The sequence below is a fragment of the Apteryx mantelli genome, chromosome 33 (assembly GCF_036417845.1).
Source record: "Apteryx mantelli isolate bAptMan1 chromosome 33, bAptMan1.hap1, whole genome shotgun sequence".
In the NCBI taxonomy this organism is placed as follows: Eukaryota; Metazoa; Chordata; class Aves; order Apterygiformes; family Apterygidae; genus Apteryx; species Apteryx mantelli.
The window spans coordinates 1930282-1958007 of record NC_090010.1 but is presented as its reverse complement, the minus strand read 5'-3'; the positions used below and the strand labels follow the sequence as shown (position 1 = coordinate 1958007).

The following is a 27726-nucleotide window of genomic DNA, read 5'->3' as shown; positions in this document are numbered from 1 at the left end:
CTGGGGGGAGCGCGGCCTTTCCCTGTCCTGACTTGTCCCACCCGTGTCGCAGGCCAGCGGCAAGATGATGCGCCTCAAAGGAACCGATTTTGTGGTGCGGACGCGCAGCCGGGAGGAGACGGAGGCGCTGCTCTCGGAGCTGACGGTGAGGTTCGGGGCGGCCCCTTTGCGGGATCGGGGGGGGGGGGGGGTCTCGACCCCCAGCTCTGGGGTGCCCTCCCCTTCCCCACAGCGAGGAAGACCCTTCCCAGAAAGTCCCTTGGCCAGATACAGCGCATGTCGTGGCGCTAACAGCCTCTCATCTCCAGGGATGCCTTGCCAGCACCCCGGAAGACTTGGTCGGCTCGAACCAGCCCTCTCGGCAGAGCATCGTGTGCGACAAAGTCCTGCGAGCTTGCGTCCAGCAGCTGGGAGAGCCTGGGGCCTGCCCCGCGCACGCCGCCAGCCTCGTGGCCCTGGCCGAGGCCGCCTGCCGGGGTTACGTCGCCGCTACGCCCCGGCCCGCTCCTCTTTACCTGGAGAAGATCCTCTACCACCTGCTGAGGAACGCGGTCGCCCGGGCGGCCGGCGATGCCTGCTGGAGGGCGGCCGATCTCCTCCGCGCCCGGCTGCTGACGTACCGACCCCGCCAGGCTCCCTGCGAGGACTTCGCGGCCGTGGCCAGGAGCGCTTTCGGTGTGCTGTGGAACGGCACCGAAGCCGGCCGGGCGCCGGAGGGGAGCAGGGCCCTGCTTTCGGCTCGCTTGCGGGCCCTGCGCTTCCTGGCGCTGCTGGAGGACGATGGGGCCACCCCGCTGCCGCAGGAGCCTCCCTTCTTCACCTCCCAGACGGCTCGCCAGGCGGCTGCGGCTGCCGTCATGTTCGAAGGCCAGCGGACGCCCCTGGGCGCGGACGACGCGGCCTTCCTCAGCCGGCAGCTCGCCAGCTCCTTGCTCACGGCCCTGCGGGAGGGATGTGGCGCGGCGGAGCCGCCAACCCCGCAGCGGTCCCTGTGCTTCTTTGAGCTCACCTTGGAGCGCTGCCGGCGTCTTTGCAAGAGCAACTGCTTCGGGGAGGCCCTGGAGGCTGTGAAGGAAGCCCGCGGCTTTCTGGCCGCAGCCGGTAGCTCAGCGAAGTCTTTTAACGACCCCCTGGCTCTGCTGGAGGCCGGGGTCCGGCTGAGCCGGGTGCTCGCCGAGAGCGCGGGCCAGGCCGGGCCACCTTTCTCGCAGGCGGCCGCCGCTCTCGGCTCCGCGGCGAAGGTCTCGGAGCAGTTCGTCCGGGTGCTGGCCGAGAGCTGCCAGTTCATCATTTCATCCCTCAACGGGTACGCGAAGAGGAGCGAGCGGAGGCCCTTTGGTCGGGAGGACGTTCTCGGCCTCTGCGCCTTCACGGAGGGGTATTGCTGCATCCTCCGCAGGCTGCTGGAGAAGGTAAGGCTGGAGGCCGCCCAGTGTGGGCTGCCTTGTTAATCGGAGGCTCCAGTTAGCAGCACGAGGGATGGTAACCCCGCTCTAGGCTTGCCGGACAGCCTGTTGCTCCAGTGGAACAGCCCTGCCCGGCATCTCTGTCCTTTCCAGCACCCACCGTTGGTGCCTGGTGCCATCAGGACCACGAGAACACTGTTTTTTCTTTGCTCCTCTCTGCAGATTCCTCCCGACAGTGTTAAACAGCAGCTAGCGGTGAAGCAGCTGCTCTACCACAGCCTCCAGCTCTTCACCAGCGTGGCATACGATGCCTTCCAGGGCTCCCAGGTACCGGCAGTGGAGGGGACAGTCCCCAGCGAGACCCTAGCCCGAGCCACAAGCGTGATGCTGGGAAGCCTCCCCGTTCCGGGGCAGTGGACTGGGTTTCCTAGTGCTTTTGCAACGTGGCTGAGGCCTGAAGCCCCTTGGAGGGGTCTCGTTGGCCTTGGCTGCACTTCTCTCCCGCTAACTGTGGCCGTTGTGCAGGCAGCCGGGTGGTCTGGCCTCGAGCGGCTGGTGGGCGTTTGCCGACGCACTGTGGCGCGGATGCTGGCGGCGCTGGAGGGGCTCCCTGCGAGCGAGCAAGCAGAGTACCTCGATGTCACCGGTCAGTGTCCCCGTTGCAGCAGGGGAGCCCGAAGCCGGCTCCTGGGTGCTGACGTGGGTCAAATGTGGTGCTACCTCCCAGGACAGCAACCGGGACCCTTCCCCCTCTCTGAAGCCCCTAGTTAAGGGGCACAGCTCGGTATCTGCCTCACTCCAGGCAGCTCGGGGCTTGGAGAACATCAGGTTCTCAGCTGCAAAGAGTATGTAGCTTGTAGGGTTAGGGCAGAGGGTGTTAGTCCTTGCTGGATGAGGCAAGAGGGTGACATCCTCTCTCCAGAGCACCTTTATTACTTGGCTTTTCTCCACGACAGCATCGTGCACGTTTAAGCTGGCCTACATCTTCTACAGCCAGAATCTTCACGAGGAGGCCACCTCCCTCTCCGAGCTCTTCTGCAGGAGGCTGGAGATGGCAGATAACTATAAATACCCAGAGATACCCCCAGAAAGGGTGAGTAGCCACGCGAGGGGCTGCAGCGTGGGACTCGGCTCGCCGAGGGAGGCGGAGGAGGAATCCTGCAGGGTGCTGAAGCCAGTCCTACCACGCTGTTCACGCTCTTCCCCGCAGTTGCACAGATGCTTCAGGCTGCAGGTGGAGAGCTACCGGAAGCTGGGCCGGTTCGAGAGAGCCCTGGTGTCCGTCGTCCAGTGGCTGGCCGCCCTGCGGGGTGGGATCCGGGAGCAGATGGCGGAGCCCATCTCTCTCTGGGCCAGAGTCAAAACGGAAGCCACGAAGCAGGGGGCCGAGGAGATACGGTTACGGTAAGGCGAGACCTGGGCTCGCTGTGCGTGCGGGGCAGCGTCTGCGCGGAGCCCCCCAGACAGCACCCGTTTCCCCAGGACCCTGAAGGACGGCTTGGAGGAGCGCCGCCTGGATGCCGGGACCTTGGTGGCCGTGCTCTTTGAAGAGCTCAAGGCCTACAAGACCGTGCGGGCCAACACGGGGCAGGAGCGCTACAACGTCATCTGCGACCTGCTGGAGCTCTGCTCGGAGGAGAGCGGCCGCGTGCACGAGCGGGCCATCGGCTTGGTGGAGCTGGCCCAGGTCTTGTGTTATCACGACTACGCAGCGCACACGGACTGGTGGGTGGATACAGCCGTACTGGGAGAGCTACTGCCCAACGTGGCTCTGTCCTGTGTCTCTGGGAGCCCTGAGAGAGCCTCTGAGGGTAGTCAAGGGATTTAAAAGGTTTAGGGGTGCTGTTGCTGTTCTAGGTGTGTCTTAAGCCATGAGGTATATCTAGCTGTCCTCCTAAAATACTCCAGGAATTTTGGGTGCAGAGGGGTGTGTTTCTAATCCCTCTCTCTGGCAGCTCCTCCTTGGACTCGATCCGAGAGGCCTTGCGGCTGCTGGAGTCCGTGCCCAGGACTGCCCAGAACCAGGATGAGCTCCTCGATGACCGAGCGCAGGCCTTGCTCTGGCTGTACATCTGCACCCTGGAGTCCAAACTGGAGGAGGTAGGTGAGGGCGATGAACTGGGTTGCAGCAGCTGCTGACGGGTGGCCCAGGTCTGGAGAAGCTGCAGTGATCCTAGGGCACCAGAACTGCTCTGTGCACCTGCTTAATGCACGGATCTCCTCCAAACTCAGCAGTTAGGAGGAAGAAGAGCTCCCCACTCTCCTGGAAACCCCCCACACTTCCAGGGCTCCCAGTTATGCCCAACTGGCGTGGGCAAGCCTGGTGCCCCCTGGCTGAAGGCACTGCCTCTGGAAAATGCCCCCATCAGCTCTTCCCTGCTCAGCCCTCTCCCTTTGAGGCCACCAAAAGCCTTCCCGCAGCCCTAGCAGGGTCCCAAAGGCTGGAAGCCCTGCCCGTGTCTCCTAATGTGCGTTGCTGCTGCCTCCTAACCTGCCACAGAGCATAGAGAGGGAGCAGAGAGTCAAAGCTCAGGGGCAGAAGCACCTGGACGACTTTGAGCCCAACGACCTCAACTACGAAGACAAGCTGCAGGAGGACAAGTTCCTGTACGACGGCATCGCCTTCAACCTGGCTGCAGAGTCTGGTGAGAACGTGGCGGGTTTGAGCCTCTTGTGTTGGGGAAAAGGCCCCTTCAGCCAGCGAGGTTCCTCTGCCTGAGGAAGAAATGGCGATGGGGGTGATGTGGGGAGGGAAGTGCACGCTGGGAGATGCTCATCTGCAGGTCTGCTCCATGGGAGAGCAGGGAAACATGTTCCTGCGAGGTGGAGGCATTGCTGGAGGTGCCTTTCCTCCCTGCTCCGTTATCCCCATGCACCCAGGCTGGGAGGGGTGGCGGTGGTGTTAGCTGGCGTTTGGTCTGCCTGGAGAAGCTGCTCAAACCTGTGACGTGTCCTTAGCTCAGTCCCAGAGCCTGGACGATGCCTTTGCCTTGTGGAAGCAGCTCCTGGAGAAGGAGGGAGTTCCCAGCGTGCGCAGTCCGGAGCAGACCGTGGCCTCCCTGCACCTCATGGCAGCTCTCTACAGACTGATGGCCAAGGTAACGTTGCTGCGGGCTTGGCCGGACCACGTAGTGGAGACAGCTGGGGGAGAGCAGCCTCCGCAGGCACATAGCATCCTTCTGGGATCGTCTCCGAGCATAACCATGTGGGTTTTCCTGCCCCCAGCCCCTGCAGGCCCTGGAGAGCTACCTCCTGGTCAGATCCCTGTGCAGCGCGCTCGGAGACAGCCTGGGCATGGCCGGTGCCTTGTGCCAGGTTACTAAGCTGCTCTTCCAGCTGGAGTGTCCCAGCTATGCCAAGGCAAGTATGGGGCAGCTGGAGAAGGCTGGGTGAACTCAGCTGTTCTCCTAAGGCCGCAGCCCTCATGCTATTGTGTCTCCTTCCAGCTCTTCCTGGAGGAGACGGAGTCCTGCTTGCAGAAGGCCGACAGCAGCAGCGATTCCTACCTGCTGCTGAAGCAAACGTGCCTTCTGCTCCGCAGCCAGCTCTGTTGCACCAGCCACCAGGTATGTTCTGCCAGGGCTCTTCTGCTGGGGAGACCTGCCTGCTTGGGGCTGGGCTTAAAAACCCTTTTCTGCCTGTGGTGTGGGGTCAGAGAGCAAGAGGAGAACTCAGCAGCTCTCCAGCAGTCCTCAATACCTCTTGTTAACAACCATGGCCCACCATGGTGGACATGGAGACATCCTGGACCCTGAATGGTGACAGTTTTCCTCCTCCCCTTGGTCTCTGCTTCTGCATCCAGATTGAAGAAGGCCTTGCCCTGCTGCTGGAAGTGCTCCAGAACCCAGCTCTGCAGAGGATTGCAAAGGTCTGGTACCTGCTCCGAGCCCACGTCCTTCAGTTAACGGCCGTCTACCTGAGCCTTCCTGCTGCCCGCCTCTCGCCGGAGCTCAGGCAGCAGATCTTTGCTCAAGGTGGGTTGCCAGGGGGCCTAATGGATGTGTCAAAAACCCTGCAGTGAGCCCCAGAGTGATGAAAGAGCTGCAGGGGTTGTGGGCTCTGCGAAGTCCCACTGGAGTCTCTCCCACTGCGTGCTGCGTCGGGGCTGGGGAGGGCTGACTTGGTCTCCTGCTGGGCAGAGGACTGATGTCCACGACCACTCTCGTGCAGGGTGGAGGACACCTGAGACTGCTCTCACCGAAGCCCACAAGTTCTTCCGTAGCATCATCCTTCTGCTGATGGGCAGCAACATGCTGGGCTCTCACAAGACCACATCAGATGTCCAGTTTGTGGATTACGGTGAGTTTTACTTGCTTGTGTGGACTGAAAAGCGGCTGCTCCTCTGGAAGGACTCGACTCCTTGCCTTCCTCCCTGGGGAGGGCAGCTCTGGTCACCCGCCTGTCCTCCCTTGCAGGGGAAAACCTGCTGCAGAAGTGGCAGGTGCTGGCTGACCTGCTGGCCTGCTCGGAGCATCTCGTGGCCCTTCTCGGCAGGGTGGAGATGGTGTGCGAAGCCAAAGCCTTCTGCTTGGAGGCTGTCAAGCTGGCGATGAAACTGCACGCGATTCGGTGGTGAGTGACCGCGGCGGGGAGATCCCTTCCCCGAGCCTGGGGGACCCGTGGACAGGGCCGAGCCGGCCCCGGTGGGAGGGTTGGCTGCTTCTCGGCTTTGTCGGGAGCAAGCAGCTGCTCCAGACTGTCCTGGGATGTGTTATCCCGTGGGTTTAGCTTGCCGGGCGGACACAGGCTTGTTCCTTGCTGTCTGCCTCCCTCCCTCCAGCGAGGCACTGAGGATGTGGCTGCCGGGGGGGCTCTGAGTGCTGTGTCCCCCCCCAGGTGTGCTGCCTTCCTCGTGCTCAAGGCCCAGCTGGAGCTGCAGCGGGCTGAGCCGGAGCTGAGCCGCTCCGACCTCCAGCAGGCCCTGTTCCTCCTGGAGTCCGGCACCGGTGAGTTCCCCCTCCCAGCTCGAAGGAGGGAAGGGGATGGGGGAGAGGGGAGCTCTGAGCCTGGGCAGTGCCGGGGGTGCTGCTTGCGCCTGCTTTTTCGGGTGAAAGATCCGCTCTGTGCAGATGCTCCTGGAGCAGATGGTTCCCTTATCCCAGACATGGAGGCAGGCTTGATGCTGGGCGCAAAACTTGGGGGAACCATGTTTCAGTCCTGGGGAGCAGAAGCGCTGGGTCAAAAGACAGGGAACGCTGGAATATCCCAGCCTGGCTTCCTCCATCCCTTCTCCATCTCAGCCCTGTGCGAGAGGGCAGCTTTCCTGGGAGAGGTGACGTGACAGGAGCCGCCGTCACGGTTCCGGAGAGCCGTGCGGGAAGGATGTCGGACTAACCCGTCTCTCCCCTCGCCCTGCAGAGTTTGAAGCCAGCGAGAAGCAGCAAGGGCAAACGAAGATCCTGCCTCGGAAGGGCAAACCCGAGGGCAGGAAGCGGCGGGATCCCAGCTCCGAGCCCCCCGGGGAAGAGGAGGGCTTTCTGAAGGGCCCCGCGCTCGAGTTCGTGGCCACGGTGAGCAGCCCGGAAAAAGCCGCTGCTCTCACCACGTCGCCGGAGCTGAAGCCCAAGCAGAGGAGGCTCCTGGGCTTCCTCGCCCACCCTTCCGCGTGCTCCTGCTCCCTGTGCTCCGACCTGACCCTCTCGGCTCTCTGCCTCCGCTGGCTGTTCTCCTGCGCCCAGGGCGAGCTGGCGGCGGGCGGCGCGGCCGAGGGGCTCGACCTGCTCCAGGCCACGCTGCAGCGCTGCGCCGCCGTGGCCGCCCGCTTCGCCGCCGTGCTGCGGGACAAGCCGTGGGGCGGCCCCGTGACGGCGGCCGGCCGGGCCCCGCCGGCACTGGAGCTGCTGGACGATCTGATGGCCACCGGCTACGCCACGCTGGCCTTCCAAAGCCTGGCCGGCCCCCAGCCCGAGGAGAAGCTGTGGGAGCACCTGGAAGCTGGCTTGACCTTCCTGGCGTCCCGGAGGCCTCACCTGCCCAGCCTGGAGATCTCCAGGGCCACCCTGCTGCTTGCCAAAGCTGTTGCCACCATTTGCCGCCTGGCCACCAAGCGTGGGGGCTCCGTGGCCGGCGTCTTCTCCGGCGCTTGGGCCTGGCAGCCTCCACTGACTCCTACAGACCCCAAAGGATCGACCACATCCAAGGCGCTCAAGACGGATGAGGCTCTGCCCCAGAGGAGTAAAAGCAAGAAGGTGACAGTGACGGCACCTGGGCCCAAGCCCAGGGCGAAGAAGAACCAGAGAGTGAAGCCCCTGGCTGCAGCGGACTCCGATGACGTCTTTGCTCTGGGCCACTTGGACACCGAGGTGCCCCCCATCGTCATCCGCCCGGTGACGGTGCCCTGCACCCCGCACCAGAGACCCTGTCCTGCTGCCAAGGCGCGCGCCCAGGGAGCTGCGGCGGCCCCGGGCCCCAGGGCTCCCTTCACGGTGTTCAGCGAATCCCCCCCTCCGGCCGGCAAGTCCCAGCTCCTGAAAGCTCCCAGAGCCTTGGGGAGAGTCAAGTCCCGCCTGAAGGTAAGCGGGGAGGGACAGGGCTCGAGCGTGATGTCCCGGTCTGCTCCGGGCTGGGTCCCTGCTCCCTAGGGAAAGCCCTGCAGAGGAGAAAGGCTTCCCCTTGTGTTTCCATCCTGCTCCTTGTAGTTGATGAGTCCTGCATCCCCTCTGCAGGCAGAGGCTTGGCCCTGCCACCAAGCCAGGTGAGGCTGGGAGGGTTTTGAGTGTGTTGCAGGCTGTTGGTTAGCCTGTTCCCATCCGGTGCACCGGATAACGAGTCTGTGTGCAGCCTGAGCTTCAGCCAGAGCTTTGGAGCTGTTGTCTCCACTGCTCCGGCCACGCGAGGAGGCTGGAGAGTGATGCAGTGTTAGGATTTCGGGGCTCTCAACTTGCCCAGCTGGATGGGAGCTCCGTCTCCGCCCTGGGGACAGCAGTGCGGGGAGCAAGGCTGCAGCGCTGACGCCTCCGCGTCCCTCTGCTCTAGGTGACGTTCAGTGACGACAGCGACACGGAGGATCCCAAACCGGGGGTGACTCCGGCGGCTGGCAAAACCCCGGGCCCTGGCCACAAGACTCCCCATCCGACGGGCCGCACGCGGAGAGCCATGCGCCCCAAATCCACGGCTGCCGACACGGAGGGCTCGCAGACGAGCTCGTCAGAGGACAGCTCCCGCAGCAGCAACGCCCAGCCCCGGAGAGCGCGGGCGGGCGCCCGCAGAGCTGGGACCGCGGAGGAGAAGAGGGAGCGGACAACCCGCAGGGCTCCCGGCAGGAGAGCTGAGGAGGAGCGGGAGCTTCTGAGGACCATTGAGGAAGAGGAGAAGGTGGAGGGAGAATTTGAGGTCAGCTTTGAGGTCTTGCGGGCCTCTGAGGAAGAGGAGGGAGTCCCAGGTGAGCAGGGATGATGGGCAGGGAGCCTTCAAGCTACCCAGCAGCTGGCTGGAGGTGAAGATATTCGAGGCACTGGGCTGTCCCTGCCTCTGCCACCAGGCCCCTCCGTGTCTCCCCGCAGGCAGGAGACGGCTGCCCCGGCGTGGGCAGGAGGGCGCAGACGGGGAGCGCGAGGTCCTGCGGCGAGACGCCAGCGAGGACATCCTGGCCGCGCGGAGGCACGGCAGCGGGGACCCCCTGCACCTGGAGGCCCTCTCCTCCTCCCTGCCCACGGCCAGCGGTGAGCGACCGACGCTGGGGGGCTGCTCTGCCGGGGCTGGGAGGTTTGGGGCTGGGAGCTCATGGCTGTGCCGGGGAATCCACACTTGTCCCTTCTTCTACCAGCTCCTCGAGCAGGCAGCTCCAGAAACCTCTGCTCTAGCCCTTCTCCACCTCCCCTTAGAGCTTCCCACTGCTTTGAGCTTTGGCAAAGGGCTCGGATAGCTCCTTTTGGCAGGAGCTGACCCCTGACTTGGGGGGGTTTGTTGCTTTGCCCCTTCCAGATGTCTCTTCCCTGGACACGGCCTGCGAATTCCTGAAAGCTGCTTTCAACTGCATCAGCCACTGCCCTCCCGGTGCCCTCTACAGCCAGCTCTGCCAGCTCCTGGCGCTGTCCCTGGGCAAGCAGGACCCTGTCTCCACCGCCTACCTGGTGTCGGAGTCGGTCGCCGTCACTACACGCCATCAGCTGCTCAGCACGGTCCATAGGAAGCTGCAGTAAGTCCCACCACCCTCCCTGGCTGGTTTTGGGGAGCAAAACCCTCTCGGCCTCCCCTGCTTTTAACCCTAGAGCACTGCTGAGCAGGAGGGGGCTCTGCCAAAACCATCGGAGCCCCAGCAAAGGTGATTTCAGAGTGGATTTTTTCTTCCCTGTCTTTCCCTCTCCAGCAAAGCGAAGAAGTCGGCGGCTGACGTGGCCGAGCAGCTCCAAGGGCTTTCCTTGCGGGAAGAGAGCGCCGCTGCGCGCAGCCACCACCTTGCTCGGCTCCAGGACCTCTTTGAGTTCAGCTCCACGGGGCTGGGACCTCGCGAGCGGGACGGCTTCAGGGAGCAGCTGGAGCAGATCCCCAGCGGTAAGGGCTGATCTAAAAGCCCCGGAGGGTTGTGTGGCCTTGAGGACTGTCCCCTGGCTGTTCTTAAGCTCCGGGTCTGGTTCCCAGGGGTGACCGTGTGCGTGCTGACCCTCGTGAGCCTCCAGCCTGCCTCCGTGGGGGACACGTTGCTGCTGACGCGGCTGGAGAAGGGCAGCGCTCCCGTGACCATCCGGATCCCGACTGCGCTCACCAAGGTGAGGGCAGGGATGGGAGAGGGCACAAGCCCGGCTGTGGGATGGGTTTGGGGCTTGGATCGCAGCTCTGTTCCTCTTCCAGACCCCGCTGAGCTCGGTGCTGAGCGAGTTCGATGCCATCCAGAAGGAGCAGAAGGAATCCAGCAGCTGCACGGACAAGAGAGACTGGTGGCTGTGCCGCTCGGAGCTGGACCGGAGAATGAAGGTCGGGGAGAAACTTCCCTCACCCTGATGTGCCTGGTGGCACCTGGCACAGCTCCTGGAGAGGGCTGCTGGGCCCGGGACCCCCCCTGTGACTCTGTGGCCTCTTGCAGAGCCTCATCGAGACCCTGGAGACGCAGGTGCTGGGCTGCTGGAAGGGGGCCCTGCTCCCCACCAGCCAGGAGCCCGGCCTGGCGGAGGAGGCCTCCAGCTTGTGCGCCCAGCTCCAGAAGTGCGGCTGGGCGGACGGGGATGCGGCGCTGCTCAAGGTGTGCGTGGGGAGACCCCGGTTTGCTTGGACTGGGGCTGGATCAGGCAGCCAAACCCAGCCTGGCTCCCCGTTGCCGGCTTACGGCACGGTGCTATCAACGTTTACGCGTTTTCCCCTCACCTCTCTCTCCCTGCAGGTTGTGCTGAACGCCTCTCCCCTCCTCACCCCCCAAGATCTGCAGACCCTGGCCTTCGGCCTCTGCCCGGCTCAGCCCTACACGGCCCAGTTCCTCTTGCAGGAGGCCCTGGAGAAGCGGAAAGCCTGCTCCAGGCAGGCCAGCGGCTCCCTTGTCCTGGTGCTGGATAAGGTGAGTCCCTGCTCCTCCCGCTTCTCTCTGCGCGGCTGTTTGCTGCCTCTCGTTCACCCCTTCCTCTTCCTCCCAGCACCTGCAGAAGCTGCCTTGGGAGAGCATGGCGTTCCTGAGGGACGTGCCCGTGACCAGGCTCCCTTCCCTGCGATTCCTGCTCAGCTATTCCCTGGCACAGAAGGTGAGAGCGCAGGGGATTGCGTGCCCCAGCCCGGGGCTCCGCCGGCTTCGGCAGCCTGCGGCTCTGCTCCAGACTGTGTCTGACTTGTCCCGTATCCCTGCTCCAGCAGCAGGCAGGGTCCGTGCTGAGCCGCGGTGTGAACCCCGGCAGCACCTTCTACATCCTCAACCCGCACAACAACCTCCCGGGCACCGAGGAGCGTTTCCGGGGCTGGTTTGAGAGGTGAGCGTGTCCCCTTCCCCGGGGAGGGGTCCTGGGTGCCCCAGGCGCGGGGGCTCTTTGCTCTCCGCCGTCCTCACCACCTCTCTCCCGCAGCGAGCCCGGCTGGAGCGGGCTGACGGGAGCCATCCCGAGCCAGGAGCAGATGCAGGCGGCGCTCTCAGAGCACGATCTCTACATGTGAGCATCTGGGATGGCGCGGGCTGCTCCGGGAGGGCAGGGAAAGCCTCGCCGGCTCGCTCACCTGGGGCTTTTCCCCGCAGCTACGCCGGGCATGGAGCAGGTGCCCGCTTCCTGGACGGGCCGTCCATCGCCAGGCTGGAGTGCAGCGCCGTGGCCCTGCTCTTCGGCTGCAGCAGCGCCGCCCTGGCCGTGCGCGGCAGCCTCGAGGGCTCCGGCATCGTTCTCAAGTACATCATGGCCGGGTGGTGAGTCACGGGGAGCCAGGGGAGGCTTGGGAAGCTCGGACATCCCTTTGCAAGGGGGTGATCTTGGAGCGGTGGGACGCCCGGGGGTGTCGCTGCAGCTCTTGCACCGATGCTCTTTTGGGTTCCCCTTTTTTCCCCACACGCTCCCCCTCGCTCCCTTCCAGCCCCCTCGTCCTGGGCAACCTGTGGGACGTGACGGACCGCGACATCGACCGCTACGCCGAGGCTCTGCTCCAGGGCTGGCTGAAGGGGGGCTCGGGCGCCCCGCTCCTGCGCCACGTCGCCCGCGCTCGCCAGGCTCCCAAACTCAAGCACCTCATCGGCGCTGCCCCCGTTGCCTACGGCCTCCCCGTGCGCCTGCGGTGAGGGCTCGGCGCTACCTCTGCCGCCGCCGCCTCTCGGCCCCAGCCCATCCCCTTCCCCTCTGGTCCTGGGACCCACCCCCCCCCCCCCCCATGGGGGAGACGGTCGGGTGCTGCTGAGGCTGTTTTAAACTTGCAGCGTTTGCACAGGGACCAGCTGGGGGGGGGGGGGGGACGACATTACGCGTGTGACTCTGTTCTTGGATCTTAACTTATTTTTAAAGTGGTTTTATATGACACAGTCGCTGTATGTTGCGAGACAATAAAGCTGGTGCAGTTGGACCTGGCCCCCGTGTGCTTGCTAGGAGGGTGCTCGGGGGGGGGGGGGGGGCACTTGCCTCCCCCCAGGCCCCATGGGGCTTGGCTCTGCCTTTGCCCTCTCCGGCCCGGCCCGGGGGAGTCTCCCAGGTACGGAGGAGCCCAGCCTTGGCCACTGTGGCCTCATCCTCCCCTAGCAGCTCTCTCCTTTTGGGGGGAGGCTGCTTGGCCCCCCCCTCACTGGCTCAGGGTCATGCTGCAGTGGGGCTAAAGGGCTGGGTTGGCCCTTGTTTGGGGGGTTCTCTCCCCTCAGGGGCTGCCTTTGAAGCCCCTTCTTTGGGGTGCCACAGTGGAGACCCCCCCCTTTGCCTTGTTGGGGGGGGCCTTCCTGCCCTGCTTGGGGCTGGGTGAGCACCCCTGTCTTTTAAGGGGGGAAAACCCTGACATCTGCCCTCACTGAGGGGCACCCTTGTGTCCCCCTGTGCCCTCCTTTGGGGGCAGACCCCTAGGACCTCCCCCTGCATTTTGGGGGAGCACCTTAAAGCCCTTTCCCAGGAGAGGGGGCAGTTGGGGCCCCCTTTTCGCTGGGAGCAGGGGGTGGGGGCCCTGAAATAGGGGTCCTTCCAGGTCCCTCTGCCCTGCTTGCGGGGGGGGAGGGAAAAAGGAAACACCCCTGGGTCCCCCCTGCAGTGGGGGGGGGCACCCCGGGTCCCCCCTGCCCCGCTGGGGGGGCGACACCCCTGGGTGCCCCCTGCCCGCGGGTGCTGCCTCCGCCGGCCCCCAGGGGGCGCCGCGCCCCCGTGGTGGGCGGTACCAGCGAGAGGCGCGGGCTGGTGCTAGAGCGGCGCGGGCGGCACCAGAGAGAGGCGGGGGCCGGCGCTAGAGCGGCGCGGGCGGCACCAGCGAGAGGCGCGGGCTGGCGCTAGAGCGGCGCGGGCGGCCCAAGATGGCGCAGCAGGTGAATGTGGCGGAGCTGTCGCTGCCGCAGCTGGAGGTGCTCAAGAGCCAGCTCGACCAGGTGGGCCGCGCCGGAGCTGGGATTTGCGGCCGGAGGGGCTGCTGGGGACGGGGGACGGGGCCGGGGGCGCTGGGCTGGGGAGGGGCCGGGCTGGGGGAGGCTGGGCCGGGCCGTTGGAGGGGCCGAAACGGGGGTGAGGCCAGGCCTGATGTGGCTGTGGGGGGCGCTGGGAGCAGCTGGGAGTGGGGACTCGGGGGTGCCAAGGTGGGGGCAGGCTCTGGGGAGTGGGAGGTTACATGTGGGACCAGGCTGGACTGGGCTATGGGGACTGGAGGCCTTGAGAGGTGACATGTGGGGCCAGACTGGGCCGAGTTGGGGGTTAATCAGAGTTGGGCCGAGCTGTGGGGATCACTGGACCAGGCCGGACCGGGCTGGGGGGTGTTGTGTTGGGGCTGGACCGGGCCTTGGGGACTGGGTGGTCTGGGGGGTGACATGTGGGACTGGACTGGGCCAGGCTGTGGGGCTGGTAGGGTGAGGTTAGGCTGTGCTATGGGACCATTGCAGGGGGGAGCTGGGGGGTGATGGGGCTGAACCGGACCAGGTGACGTGCCCCAGCCCTGCCCCTCTGTACGTGGTACTTGGGTAGGGACACCTCTACTCTGCCAGTACCTGTTCTGCTCTAAGCAGACGCTCAAGGGCTCACGCTCTCTCACCAGGAGGTGGAGTTCCTCTCATCCTCTATCGCCCAGCTCAAAGTGGTGCAGACCAAGTACGTGGAAGCCAAGGACTGCCTCAACGTACTCAACAAAAGCAACGAGGGTGAGCGAGATCCCTTCACCCTGGCGCTGCGTGGCCATGCCAGGCCCCTGGGGGCACTTGCTGGGCTGCCTGAGCAGCGTCTGGAGAGGCTGATATTGCCTTGGGCTGCTGCCCAGGATGGCTCCTTCTTCCCTAAGAGTGGGATAAGAGTGGGATACGTAACCCTGTGCTTTGAGTGAACAACCAAGAGCCCAGACTTCTGCGTTTTCTTCTGCCCTGTGTCAGTTTATGCTCTTGGACCGGGCACTTGTTTCTGTGGTGCCTCCTTCCCTGCTAGGAGGCTGGGTGTTTAGCAGGGTCCTTGGCGCACAGGGTGCGTGGAGGGGCTAGATGTGGTTGTAACACCGTACCTGGCTGTTTGGTGCTGTGCTGCTGCTCTGTGTTCCCCTCACCGCGCCCTGGGTGATCAGCTGATGTATTCGAGCACTCAAATGCGTGTTTCTGCTTTGTTTTCTGCAGGGAAGGACCTGCTGGTCCCGCTCACCAGCTCTGTATCCTTTGCCAGCCCTGCTGGTCCTCCGAAGTTAACTTTTCTTTTGCTAGTGGGGACACAGGAATGTCAACTGCCAGGGCCAAGGGGCTCGGGGGATGTTTTACTTGGGTGTGCCTGTTCCAGGAGGGACACGGCCTCTCCTGCCTCCTGGGGAGGTGCTGGACAATCCTTGTTCCTCTCTGAGCAAGGACCCCTGGATGTTTCCTTCCCCTCTGGCCAGGGGCTGAGCTGGGACGTTCAGGGCTGACAGATTTTTGCCCTTGTCGCTTTTGACCCAGGCTCTGCTTCTTCGCGCTAGGCCTGTGTTGTTCGGGTCGCGCGTCGGTCCCTGGCGGTGATCGTGCCGAGGACGCCGGGCCTCGGTTCCCGGCTCTGCTGGGCTGAGGCACTTTGCTCCCAGAGCTGCTCGTTGTCTTGGTTCCCTGCTTTCCCTTGACCCCCCCACCACCAGATGTACGTCCCCGGGAAGCTCTCGGACGTCGAGCACGTACTGATAGATGTAGGAACAGGCTACTACGTGGAGAAGGTAAGGGGGGTGCGTGTGCGTGCCTGGGGCTTATGACAAGTGTGTACAGCAGAGCCAGAGCGGTGAAATCAAGCTGCTGGCTTTGGATTTCAGTCCCTGGGAGGGGACTACAACGCTGGCTAGGTTGGGTGTATTTAGCTTCTTTCTGTCTCCCTCCCTGGGGGTGATGTTACCGAGCACCGTCAGGCAGGGATCACACTCACGCTCTGGCTCAGAAGCGGCTGCGTTTCTGCAGCAGATCGTAAACAGAATTGTCCGTAGCCAAAGGGTAGCAGGGACTTTGCGCCTGGAGCTCTCCGTTATCCTTTATTCCCTCAGACGGCAAACGATGCCCGAGACTTTTTCAAGCGGAAGATCGACTTCCTGACCAAACAGATGGAGAAGATCCAGCCCGCGCTGCAGGAGAAACATGCCATGAAGCAGGGTAAGGGCCCATCTCCCAGGCCCCGCTGCGGGTCCTCGCTCTGGGGAGGCCCCCGGGCGGCTCCCCTCACTGCCTGGGTGCCTTGTCTTCCCGCAGCCGTGGTGGAAATGATGAGCCAGAAGATCCAGCAGCTCACGGCCCTGGGGGCCGCGCAGGGCGTGACGACGAAGGCATAGCCTTTGGCCTCGGGGGCTGCCTTCGTCAGCATCGCTGCTGGGACGAGAGCAGAGCTGCTGAAGAAAGCCGCTGGGGCCCCGACCGTCCGGCCCCCCCTTCCCCAACGCTCCTCTCCCTGCTCGGCAGGGCTCCGCTGTTGACTCTTAACACGTGCGGTGCCTGGAAGCAAAGCACCGGCCAAACCCTTCCCTTTTTGTAAGCAGCGCCTTGCTGCCGGTGTATGGAATAAATTAGAGGTGCAGGGAACAGCCCTGGGCGGCATCTGGTGCTTCTCCAAGCGGGAAGGTTTCAAGGGCAGGAATTCAGCCCTCTGCAGCCAGCGGGAGGTAGGACTGGGCAGGGGCGGAGAGGCGCGGAGGGGGGGAAAACAACCCGGGACTCCTCCCAAAGCGGAGTCCTGCCAGGCAAAAAAGGGGGCCTGCTCCAGCCTGAAAGATCACGTGATACAGATCGGCCTTATCCAAGGAATCATGCTCTTCCCGTTCCCGCTGCGGGGACCTGCTGCTCTTTGCACCAAGGTAAGATCTTAGCAGGTCCCCACCTGCCTTCAAACCCAGCACCATGCTCTCCCCAGCGCCCTCGCGCAAGCGGATCTGGGCTCTTCCCTTCGGAGACGCCCCGGGCACAAAATAATCCACGTTCCCCCAAACAGAAATACTTTATTCTACAGCCGAGGCACCGTCCAGCCGCACACCACGTCTGACCGCCCGGCTAGGCGGCGCTGCCGGCCCCGCACGCTGGCTCCCCTCGGCTCGGTGGCTGCCTCGCAGCGTAGTATGGCTTCTACCTTACATGTTCCCCCTCCGGCCCCCTCCCCCCCTGTGCTATATACATCTATAGGGTCCAACCCCTACGGGTTCGCTGAGGTCTCGCGTTCCAAGGCTTGGGCCGCGGCGAGAGCGCTGGGGTGGCCGCGCTCGGCCTGTGTCTGGCTGGGACAGGGCCACGAGAAGCGCCGTGGACCTTCGTCCCCGCTGCTGACGGACCAGGCAGCGTCCGGTGGCTGCCGGTACCGCAGTTAGGGTTCGTGGCCGGCGCCCGGTACGGCTCAAAAGCCACCCGCGGTGGCATCGCGGCCACAGGACGGTCCACGGTCCCGCCTGCTCGCAGCCCCGCCGCCCCCAGGCCAGCCCCGCGGTCGCCCCCCCCCCCCTCAGTGCACGAAGAGGGGCTTGTGGACCCGCTTGTGGCGGTTGAGCGTGGCGCTCTTGGAGAAGCTCTCCCCGCACTCCACGCAGATGTAGGGCTCGTGCCCGTGGGCCTGGGCCCGGTGGCGCTCGAGCTCGGCGCCGTCGCGGCAGCTCTGGCCGCACTCGGGGCAGGGGGGCGGCTGGCTGCGGGCGGCGTGCACCCGCTGGTGCTTGAGCAGGTTGGTGCTCTGGGCGAAACCGCGGCCACACTGGCCGCAGCGGTGGGGCCGGGCGCCCGAGTGGGTGCGCTGGTGTTTGATGAGGTTCTTGCTCTGCGTGAAGCTCTTCCCGCACTGCCCGCAGGTGTACGGCTTCTCCCCGGTGTGGATGCGCTGGTGCTGGATGAGGTTCGAACTCCAGCTGAAGCTCTTCCCGCAGTCCCCGCAGCGGTACGGCTTCTCCCCGGTGTGCGTCCGGCGGTGCTGCACCAGGTGCGAGTTCTGGCTGAAGCTCTTCCCGCACTCCCCGCACGTGCTGGGCCGCTCGCCGGTGTGAGTCCGCTGGTGCCGCAGCAGCTTCGACCAGTGGCTGAAGCTCTTCCCGCACTCGTTGCAGATGAAGGGGCGCTGGCGGGCTGCCCGGTGCCGGCCCGGCGGCCCCCCGCCTCCCTCCTGCTCCTCCTCGCCGTAGCCCGCGGCCGCCCCGGCCGCCCCGCAGCCGGAGCCGTCGGCCGGCGCCCGGGGCCGGGCTCTGTCGCCTTGCTGCGGCGCTCTCTTCTTGGCCTTGGGGGCCAGCGGGCTGTGCGGGATGACGGTCTGGATGATTTCGTGCTGCAGGACCTCATCTTCGCAGTCGCTCACGATGCCGTCATCGGCTGCGGGGCAGAGAGAGGCCGGGGAAGGGGGCTGAAACTCGGAGCCGGGACCTTCCGGCCTCGAGCTAAGCCCCAATTGCCCCCGTGGACGTCTCCCTTCCAGCCCCAGCACCCTCCCTTGGCCCCTCCGCCTCTCCAGCGCTCCCCGCTCCCCAGGCTTTGCCCCCTCCTCACCGATGTAGACTCTGCGGACGATCTCCGTGTCGTCCGAGTCGTGGAGCTCCACGACGCAGGGCTCTTCCTGCTCCATGGGGAGGGCGGACGGACCCAGGCGTCCTGCGGGCGAGTGGGGAAACACCCCACCCGTTAGCTTCCCCTGCCGACCATCCCTGCTCTGCGTCCCCCAACAGCACCGCGAGCCCCGGCCCAGCCGCAAGGACCCTAATCCCGCTCCAGGCCCAGCCGCCTCCCTCCCACGGTACCTGGCCCGGCGTGGCCGGCTCCAGCGGTTCGTTAATTCCTCCCGCCCGTTAAAAATTTGCATCTCGTTTCCTGCTTGGCCTTGGCCTCCTTCCTGCTGGCTCGCGGGCAGGACCTGGCTGCTCCCATGCGGCCGGGCTTGACACGATCCCGCCGGAAGCGCCCCGGTGCCCTTGGCTGCGGGGCCCGGAGCCACTAACCCCTAGTCCCCGCGCGTGGGGACAGCACCAGGGCTGTCCCCCAGCACCTGCCCTTGAGGAGGAGAGCGGGGATTTAGGGAGCCCCCCGGTACCCTCGTGCCACCCCACTCCGAGGAGCCGCGAGTGACCAGCTTGTTTGGTCTCATCCGGCCTTGGGGAACGGCGGGGTCAGGGCACGGTGGGAAAACGTGCCGTTACGGGCTGTGAGTGGCACCGGGAGGCTCCGCCGGCTCCCGGATCTTGCTCGGAGGTGGGAAGGGGGGTGATACCCTGCTCCGCTCTGGTCTGCACCTCCCAGCGCTCGGAGTACCTTGGCTCCTAGGGAAGTCAGCGGGTCCCGGCGCTGCTCCAACCTCTCCCAGCCGGCTCCGGAGACCTGGAGGGGAAACGCAGCTGGTTAACGGTGCCGGAGCCCCCCCAGACTGACCCAAAATGGGGGGCTCGGGGAAGCCGGGGGCAAACCGGGTGCCGCCAGCCCCCCTCCGCCATGTCTCCCTGCGGTCGGAGCAGCCCTGGGGCTGGGTGAGCGGCTCCCCCCGACCCCTCGGAGCTGGATTTGGAAAGAAACCCCCCAACCTCGGTGGGTTTCCCTGCTCCCCCCTTTACGCCGGGGCTGCTCCACCACCACCATCCCTGCGGGGACCCCCACAGCACCCCGACCCCCACCCATTGCACCCGCTCGGGAGGGCCGGGAAACGGGTCCGTCTGCAAGGAGCAGGGGGGGGAAACGGATCCGTTCCTGGAAAGGGGGATGGATCTGACTGCGGGAGGGGGCACGGGGACGGATCCGGCAGGGGGGGAACCGGCTGCTGGGGGGGGGGGGGGCAGATCCGGCTGCCTCAAATTGCCCTTTGCAGCGGCGATTGCGAAGGTCGCGGGGGGGGGGGGGCGCTCGGGGGGCGGGGGGGCCCCGCCGCGGGCTCGGTGGCCGAGGCCATCTTGGCGGAGCGGGATGGTGCAACCGGGGGAGAAGGACGGGCGGGAGCCGGCACCGGGAAACGGGGGGGGGGGGAGGGGGAGGAGGAGGGGGCCGGCGGAACCCGCCCCCCCCCCCTTCCCGGCCCCGCCGCCGCCGCCGCCCCCGCCCGCGGCGCTCACCGGGCGCGGCCCCGCCGCGAAGGTGCCCGCGCGGCGGCGGCGGCGGCGGCGGCGGCGCCTCTCGCCGCTTCCTGCCCGGAGGAGGCGGCGGCTCCGCGCCGGCGCCGGCCCCGCCGCGGCGCCGGAGGGAGGGAGGGAGAGGGAAGAGGAGGAGGAGGAGGAGGAGGAGGAGGGCGGCCCCGCCGCGCTGCCTCCCCCGGCCCCGAGCCCCGCCGCAGCCCGGTGCGCCCCAAAAATGCCTGCACCCCCCCACCACCACCCCCGCCGGGTGCCCAAAGGTGCTTAATGCACCCCAAAAGGGGCCTGCACCCCCCCTTCAGGTGCCCAAAGATGCTCAGTGCACCCCAAAAGGGGCCTGCACCCCTGCTCCAGGGTGCCCAAAGGTGCTTAATGCACCCCCAAAGGTGCCTGAACCCCCTTCGGGTGCCCAAAGGTGCCTGGTGCACCCCCAAAGTGCCTGCAATTGCCTCCAGGGAGCCCAAAGATGCTCATTGCACCCCAAAAGGGGCCTGCACCCCTGCTCCGGGGTGCCCAAATGTGCTTAATGCACCCCAAAAGGGGCCTGCACCCCACCTCCGGGGTGCCCTATGTCCCCCAACAGGTGCCTGCGCCAATCCTGGGTGCCTGGTGCACCCCAAAAGGTACCTGCACCTCGTGCGCAGGGTGCCTGGTGCACCCCGAAGGTGCCTGCATCCACCCTAGGTGCCTGGTGCACCCCAAAAGGTGCCTGTACCCCCTGTCTGGGGGGTCCTGAAGGCACCTGCACCCCCTTCCCGTGGTGCTGGGTGCACCCTGAAAGTGCCTGGTGCACCCCAAAGGTGCCTGCGCCCACCGGAGACCTTGCGTCACCCCTCAATCCCGAGGGACATCCAGGCCCTTGGGGTCCCTTCCTTCGGGCCGTTCCTCCTCCCTTCCTCCCACTTTTCTTTCTTTGCTCCGGATTTTTGCAGCGCGTCTTCGGCCTCCCCCCGGGGTTGGATTTCGCCCGTCTCCCTTCAAAGCACCTCGGGGTGCCCCAACGCAGGGATGGAGTGAGCGGCAAGAGCCGGACGAGAGCCCCCACCGCTCCCGCCGCCCGCCCGGCTCGGGAAGACGTCGTTCCGGTGAGTTACTCACCCCCCTCTCCGGAGCGGCGGTTTATCCCGCTGCAAACCAGCCCGGCTGCAGGACGCGCGGCGGGGGCACGTGCCACCCCGGCCCGCCGCCCCTCCGAAAACCGGATTTTGCACAACGTGGGCTCGTCGCGGGCTCCTTGCAAAAGGCGCAGTTCTGCCCCCTTCCCCCCCCGGCGCCTCGCTTCTCCCCCCCGGCTGCTTTGCGGAGGGGACGCGGAGCAGGTTTCCCTCCGCGGGCAGCGGCTCGGCTCCTTTCGGCAGCTCCCACCCACATCCCCGGAGCCCCGATGTCGGCACGGGGAGGGTGCCCCGGGCAAAGGGGACCTCTTGCACCCAGGGCCAACGCTTAAAGCAGCTGGGAAAACCCGTTGCCGGCTCGGAGGAGGAGACCCGGCCCCTTCCCCTCGCTCCACAGCCAGGGAAACTGAGGCACAGAGCCGCACTCCCCCCCCCCCGGATCGCCCCAAACGTGGCAGGACGAGGCCAAACAGCCTTTCCGCCCCTGGGGCCGGCGCTAACACGGACCCAGGTGTCCGGCGCCCTAAACTAGGCCTCTTCCCGCCGTGATCCGTCAATTTGCTAATGAGATCCGGCGATGGTGGGGGGGGGAAGGTGGGGGGGAATTTGGCCCTTTTCCAGCCTCCTTCGGCCCTTCGGAGCGACGCAGCCCGACGCCGGCTCGTTCATCCCCGCCATCCCCAGGCCGCCGGGCACTCGGCTCCGCTCCCGGCCCCTCTCTGTGCCTCAGTTTCCCCCCCCTCCCCGGGGTTTTGCCGGGCAGGGGGACGGCGAGGCACAAAGGAAAGCCGGGATGCCGGGATGCCGGGACGCCCGCTCCAGCTCCGCGGCCCTCCCGGGACTGCCGCTGCCCGGCCCTGCTGCAAGCAGCTCCCTCCAGCCCCAAGCCGCAGCTGGGGGCCCCGGCGTCCGGGACCAGGGCAGGGGGGGATCCCACAGCCCAGGCGGCTCCGGGTGCCCCGTTCACGGCCCCAAGGGCAACGGTTTCGCCCGCGATGCTGCCTTCCCCCCCCCCGCCGCTGCCGTTCCCAGCCTCCGACTCACCTCTCCAAAGGATGGGGCGGGGGTATGGGGTGGTGGTGGGGGGGGGCGCCTGCTTTTGGGTCCGCTTCCTCTGGAATTGGGGTCCCGAGGGCTGGCGTTGGCCCCCGGCCGCGAGGCAGGGCTTACGGGGGAGGCCGGGAACAGGAAGGTCCCAGCGTCATCCCATTCCCCCGGCCGTGCTGCCTGCTCGCAGGGAGCCGAGGGAGCCGGATGCTTTTCCGCTGGGCTCTTTGCAAGCAGAGAGGTGGGAAAGGCGGGGGGGGGGGGGGAGCTGCCGGCCCCATCGCGCCCCGCCGGGCTCCAGGACCCCCAAATCCCCCCCGGCTGGAGCTCAGGATCCCGGACCGGGGGAGGTCCAGCCCCCCCCTCCGGCAATGGGAATCGCTGCTTTAGGGGCTGGGAAATTTTCCAGAGCAGGTTTAGCCCCTGGAGGGGGGATTGGGGAGATTTGGGGGGGGGCGGATGGGTAAAAATAACCAAAAAGCCAGCACAGAGCCCCCCCTCCCCGCGCGGCTGGGCTTTGTTTAACGGCTCCGGCTCCAACCCGGAGCTTTTCCATGTGCAAATAATGGTTGAAAATTATGCAACGAGGCGAGCGCTCGCTTTTATTAGCGGCGTTCCCGCAAGCTTTCGGTTCGCCTCCGGGCTTTCGGGCAGGGCAGCGCTTTAGCAACCCTCTTCGCAAGCCCTCGGGGCCGGGGAAGCCGCCAAAGCCGAATCAGCCCCCTCGGCCGTGCCGACGGGCGCCCGCCCGGCCCCGGGGCGGCTCCGCGGCGCGTGGCGCCCGGCGTGGGAGCCGTTTCCCGCGGGGCGCCCTGCGGTTCGCCGCCTCCAGCCACCCCCGGCTCCACTCCGACACCGGCACCCGCCTGGGAAAAACCTTTGCCGTCGGCTCCATCCGATTTCGCATGGTGCAAACTGGCCCCGCGGGAGCTGAACCGCGGTAGCAGCCGCCCGAGAAGCCGCCGAGGCCCGAGGACACCAGGCTGCGCCAAAGCCGCCGCTCGGGAACCGCCTTTTATTGAGTTATTTTGCGGGCGGCCGCAGCGAACCGCCCCGGCGCTGCTTCCTGGGGGATTTCGAGGCCGGTGCCAGGCGTTTGGGGGCCGCGATGCCCCCGGGGATGCTCCAGGGTTGCACCCGGCTTGCGCAGCACCGGCCGCCCCGGCACCCGCGAAGCACCCGCCGGCGCGCCCGGCCGCGGCACCCGTCTCACGGGGCAGCTCCCCGCCGGGGCAGCTCGGCGCCCACGGGGACGCCGGGGCTTCCGCCCCCCGAAACCTCGCCAGCCCCGTCCCCGCGCCCCGAAAGCCCGGCAGGAGAGCCGGGCGCCCCGTCCCCGGCCGCCGCCGCGGCCCGCCGTCACGCCGCGTGCAGCTTCTGGTGCCGGCGGAGCTGGGACTTGTGGCGAAAGCCCTCGCCGCACTCGACGCAGATGTAGGGCTTCTCGTCGGTGTGGGTGCGCCGGTGGCGGATGAGGTTGGAGCTGACGCTGAAGCGCTTGCCGCACTCGCTGCACGAGTAGGGCTTCTCGCCGGTGTGCGTCCGCTGGTGCTGGATGAGGGCCGAGCTCTCGCTGAAGCGCTTGCCGCAGGCGCCGCAGGCGTAGGGCTTCTCGCCGGTGTGGATGCGCTGGTGGGTGACGAGGTTGGAGTTCTGGCTGAAGCCCTTGCCGCAGGCGCCGCACGTGTAGGGCTTCTCACCGGTGTGCGTGATCTGGTGGCGCACCAGGTCGGAGCTGCGGCTGAAGCCCTTGCCGCACTCGCTGCAGATGGTGGGCCGCAGGCGGGCCCGGCGCAGCCCCAGCAGCTCCTTCAGCGGCCGCAGGCCCCGCTCGCGGCCCGCCGCCTTGCCCAGCCGCCGCGCCGGCCCCTTCCTCCGCGGCCTCGCCGGGCGCCCGGGCGTCTCGCTGCCGCACGTCGGAGCCGGTGGCGGCGAGGCGGCGACGCTCGCCGGCCCGGCGCGGGCTGCGAGGGAGAACGCAGCTGGGCGCCGGCGCGCGGGGACGGGGCAGGCCCAGGTGCTCGCCAGCCCCAGTGCCCCTTATCCGGCTCCACCGGCCCTTCTCCATCCCTCCTCTATCCCCTCTCCATCTCCTCCATCCCTTCTCCGTTCCCACCATCTCTTCTCCATCCTCTCCATCCCTTCTCCATCCCTTCTCTGTTCCCATCATCCCTTCTCCATCCTCTCCATCTCTTCTTCATCCCTTCTCCATCTTCTCCATCCTTTTTTCATCCCCTCCATCCCTTCTCCAGCCCCACTGTCCCTTCTGCATCCTCTCCATCCTTTCTCCATCTCCTCCATCCCTTCTGTCTCTTCCATTCCTTCTCCATCTCCTCTGTCCCTTTTCCATCCCCTCCATCCCTTCTCCTTGCCCTTGTGGCCAAGAAGGCCAATGGTATCCTGGGGTGCATCAGGAAGAGTGTTGCCAGCAGGTTGAGGGAGGTGATCCTCCCCCTCTCCTCAGCCCTGCTGAGGCCACATCTGGAGTACTGCGTCCAGTTCTGGGCTCCCCAGGACAAGAGGGATGTGGCACTACTGGAGCAAGTGCAGCCAAGGGCCACAAAGATGATGAGGGGACTGGAGCATCTCTCTTATGAGGAAAGGCTGAGAGAGCTGGGCCTGTTCAGCCTGGAGAAGAGAAGGCTGAGAGGAGATCTTATCAATGTGTATAAGTATCTGAAGGGAGGGTGTCGAGAGGATGGGGCCAGACTCTTTTCAGTGGTGCCCAGCGACAGGACGCGAGGCAATGGGCACAAACTGAAACACAGACACTTCCATCTGAACATGAGGAAAAACTTCTTCCCTGCGAGGGTGACAGAGCACTGGAACAGGTTGCCCAGAGAGGTTGTGGAGTCTCCTTCTCCGGAGATATTCAAAACCTGCCTGGACGCAATCCTGTGCAATGTGCTCTAGGTGACCCTGCTTGAGCAGGGGGGTTGGACTAGATGATCTCCAGAGGTCCCTTCCAACCTCAACCCTTCTGTGATTCCCCTCCATCCCATCTCTGTGCCCTCTGTCCCTTCTCCATCTCCTCCATCCCTTTGCCATCCCCTGCATCCTTTCTCCATCCCCTCCATCCCTTCTTCTTCCCCTCCATCCCTTCTTCTTCCCCTCCATCCTTTCTCCATCCCCTCCATCCCTTCTTCTTCCCCTCCATCCTTTTTCTGTCCCCTCTGTCCCTTCCCCATCCCTGCTGTCCCTTCTCTGTCCCCTCTCCAGGAGGTGGACAGCAGTGGGACATCCACATCCTCCTCCCAAGCCCAGGTTTAATTCCCGGCTCAGCCAGCACTGCATGTCCCCTGCCAACCTGTCCTGTCCCTGCCCAGGGACAAGTGTCCAGCCTGGGTGGGGGCAGGATGCTTGCGGAGCAGCCCCTGGAGCGCGGGGCAAGGGGCAGTGTGTCCGTACAGCGCCTGGCACCCAGGCGGGAACGGGGGTGCGAACAGCCCCGTGGAGGGGGCCCGAGAGCCCAAATCCCCCCTCCATGCTGTGGCCGGAGGTGGAGTCCCGGGAACCCCCACACTGCAGGAATGGAGCATCCCTGCATCCCAGGATTGGAGCATCCCCACGCTGTGGGAATGGGGCATCCCTGCACTCTGGGCTTGGGGCATCCCCACACTGCGGGAATGGGGTATCCCTTCATCCTGGGATCAGAGCATCCCCACACTGTGGGAGTGGGGCATCCCTGCATCCTGGGATCAGGGCATCCCCACACTGCGGGAATGGGGCATCCCTGCACTCCAGGATTGGGGCATCCCCACACCATGGGAATGGGGCATCCCTGCATCCCAGGGTCAGAGCATCCCTTCACCCTGGGATTGGGATATGCCCATGCTGTGGGAATGGGGCATCCTTGCACCCTGAGACTGGATCACCCCCATGGGGCATCCCTGCACCCCGGGATCAGGGCATCCCCACACAAAGGGATTCGGGTATCCATTTGCCCTAGGATCAGGGCATCCCCCTGCTGTGGGATCAGGGCATCCCTGTACCCTGGGATTGGGGCATCCCCATGCCATGGGAATGGGACATCCCCACAGCCCGGGATTGGGGCATCCCCATGCCATGGGATTGGGACATCCCCGCACCCCAGGATCGGGGCAGGCCGGTGGGATGGAGCCCGGGGTGGGGGGAACCCGCGGGAAGGACTCACCACCCTGAACCCCAGGAAGCCGAGGGGACGCCGTCGTCCCCGGACGAGGCTGTTCCTGCGGGATGGGGGGGGGGGGGGCGGATGCCGCTTTTGGGGGCTCACCTGTGGAGGCGCCCTCCGGGAGCTCGGCGTCGCGGGCGGACGGCTCCCCATTGCCTTCCATCGCCACCGTCCCGGCACGCTCACGCGGGAAAACCCTGCTCCGGCGGGAGAAAGAGCAGGCAAACGCCCGGGGTGACGCCGGGGCACCCAAGGGTGGCCCCGGCCCCGGGGACCCTTTGCGGGACACGGCCGAGGTTCGAGTGTGGGGGGGGGGGGCAGTCGCTGCTCTCCCCGGGACAAACCGCAGCGTCTCCGTGCCTCAGTTTCCCCGATGCCTGGGAAGGTGCTGAGCCCCCCCTCCCTTTTGCCCGGCCCTGCAGGATGTGCCCCCCCCCCCCCCCAAACCCTCACCAGCCCCCTCCGCCCGGAGGTGATGGAGAGGCCGCTCCGGCCGCGGCGACCCTGGCTCAGCCCCCGGCGTCGTGGCAGGATGCGGCCCCGGAGGTACCCAACCGCCCCCCCCACCTTGGTCCCCCCCCAAATTCCCGGCCCAGACTCACCGCTGCGGCCGGCCTGGCCGGAGCCCGGCCTGGCGGAGGGTGTATTTTTTTTTGGAAGGGGGTGAGGGGTGTCAGGGGTGGCAGCGGGGGGCCGGAGCGGGCGCGGGGCGGCGGGGCGCGGGGAGGCCGCCGACGGAAGGGCCTCGCCGTGTGGCCTCCCCCCCCCCCCGCCACCCCCCCGCCGGCGCCCGCGCGGCCCGTGAGCTCTAGGAGCTGGCGGATCGCGCAGCTCTATGGTTCGGTGCCTCGGCCGCCGCGGCCCCCCGCACCCGCCGCGGGGACCAGGGGGGGCTGGCATGGCCGGGGGGGGCCTCCGGCATCTCCCCCCCCCCCGCCCCCCCAATCCCGGCATCCTCCAGCGCGGTGACGGCGGGATGGGGCTGGTTGGGGATGTGGGGCAAAACGGGGGGGGGGAGGGGGGGGCGCTTCGGAAATGCCGCTGCCTCTCGCCAGATGTTTGCAGCTGGATGGGGCTGGTCGGGGGGGGGCGAGGGGTCCTTGTGCCTCCCACCAAAGCATCCTGCCCTGCACCAGATGTTTGCAGCTGGTGGGGCTGGTGGGGGGCACGGGAGGGGACGGGGGCTCTTGTGTCCCCTCCGCCCCCCCGGAAGGATCCTGCCTTGTGCCAGATGTTTGCAGCTGGTGTGGAGGGGGGGGGCACAGGACGAGAGACGGGGTTCTTCTGCCAGTCTCCAAAATCCTGCCCTGCCCCAGATGTTTGCAGCTGGGAGGGGCTGGGGGGGCGCAGGAGGAGACAGGGCCCTTCTGCGCCCCCCAATATCCCACCTTGTACCAGATGTTTGCAGCTGGATGCGGCTGCTGGGAGGGGGCATTCAAGGGGACGAGGGGTCTTTCTGCACCCCCGAAAATCCTGCCTTGCCCCAGGTGTTTGCAGCTGGACGCGGCTCCTGGAAGACGTGGGAGGGGACAAGGAGGGGTTCTGTACTCCCCTCCCCCCAAATCCTGCCTCGCCCCAGATGTTTGCAGCTGGACGGGGCTGGCACAGGGCTGCCGGGGACAGGGCAGGGGATGGGCCCCTCCTGTGTCCCCCCCCCCAGCGTCCCGCCCTGAACCCCACTGCCTCAGTTTCCCCCTCTGCCAGCCCCGCTGGGGATTCTCCGGTGGCTGATACGGGGTTGTGCGGCCCGGCCTCCATGTCCCCCTGCACCGCTCGGCACGGTGGCACCCGGCTTTCCCACACCGGCGGCGCCGTGCCAGCCCGATCCTGCCCCCGGACCCACCGTGCCCAGCACGGGAAAGGCAGGATTTACCCCCTGCCCGGCCCCCCGGACCGAAACAGGAAGGTTCTTCCTGGGTTACAACTCCCCACC

At 66.3% G+C, this 27726-nt stretch overlaps 3 protein-coding genes across 3 annotated transcripts in view; 2 read left to right on the top strand and 1 right to left on the bottom strand.

Moving 5' to 3' along the window:
* Positions 1–64: 64 nt before the first annotated feature.
* ESPL1 (extra spindle pole bodies like 1, separase) lies at positions 65–12353 on the top strand. Its single transcript, XM_067314120.1, has 30 exons — positions 65–145; positions 309–1412; positions 1629–1733; positions 1932–2052; positions 2363–2499; positions 2617–2810; positions 2889–3131; positions 3362–3506; positions 3907–4051; positions 4365–4504; positions 4632–4766; positions 4853–4972; positions 5209–5380; positions 5577–5705; positions 5822–5978; positions 6243–6352; positions 6765–7918; positions 8382–8787; positions 8909–9067; positions 9330–9543; positions 9715–9899; positions 9987–10114; positions 10197–10319; positions 10429–10584; positions 10723–10893; positions 10970–11074; positions 11184–11296; positions 11390–11473; positions 11557–11721; positions 11886–12353. Exons 1-30 carry the CDS (start codon positions 65–67, stop codon positions 12085–12087), a joined length of 6603 nt encoding a protein of 2200 aa, XP_067170221.1. The 3' UTR covers positions 12088–12353.
* Positions 12354–13251: 898 nt separating this feature from the next.
* Positions 13252–15986, top strand: PFDN5 (prefoldin subunit 5). The gene is made up of 6 exons (XM_067314048.1): positions 13252–13359; positions 14016–14118; positions 14578–14609; positions 15063–15137; positions 15456–15561; positions 15658–15986. The coding sequence occupies exons 1-6, from the start codon at positions 13288–13290 to the stop codon at positions 15735–15737; spliced, it is 468 nt and encodes a 155-aa protein (XP_067170149.1). The 5' UTR covers positions 13252–13287; the 3' UTR covers positions 15738–15986.
* Positions 15987–16873: 887 nt separating this feature from the next.
* LOC106491476 (zinc finger protein 345-like) overlaps positions 16874–27726 on the bottom strand; it is a 154376-nt gene continuing 143523 nt past the window's right edge. Inside the window, exons 3-5 of the mRNA XM_067314136.1 lie at positions 23006–23424; positions 18359–18364; positions 16874–17494 (exon numbers count right to left, since the gene is read on the bottom strand). Coding sequence (XP_067170237.1) covers positions 16892–17494; positions 18359–18364; positions 23006–23424 — 1028 coding nt within the window. The 3' untranslated portion in view covers positions 16874–16891. The remainder of the gene's footprint in view (positions 17495–18358; positions 18365–23005; positions 23425–27726) is intronic.

What these genes read in the sequence shown, in the direction of transcription:
- ESPL1 (XM_067314120.1), top strand. Translation starts at nt 65, where the DNA reads ATGATGCGCCTCAAAGGAACCGATTTTGTGGTGCGGACGCGCAGCCGG. An exon ending in TTCCGGGGCTGGTTTGAGAG is followed by an intron (nt 11,297 to 11,389) that starts GTGAGCGTGTCC and finishes TCTCTCCCGCAG; the next exon opens with CGAGCCCGGCTGGAGCGGGC. An exon ending in TCAGAGCACGATCTCTACAT is followed by an intron (nt 11,474 to 11,556) that starts GTGAGCATCTGG and finishes TTTTCCCCGCAG; the next exon opens with CTACGCCGGGCATGGAGCAG.
- PFDN5 (XM_067314048.1), top strand. Translation starts at nt 13,288, where the DNA reads ATGGCGCAGCAGGTGAATGTGGCGGAGCTGTCGCTGCCGCAGCTGGAG. An exon ending in TCAAGAGCCAGCTCGACCAG is followed by an intron (nt 13,360 to 14,015) that starts GTGGGCCGCGCC and finishes CTCTCTCACCAG; the next exon opens with GAGGTGGAGTTCCTCTCATC. An exon ending in GAAACATGCCATGAAGCAGG is followed by an intron (nt 15,562 to 15,657) that starts GTAAGGGCCCAT and finishes GTCTTCCCGCAG; the next exon opens with CCGTGGTGGAAATGATGAGC.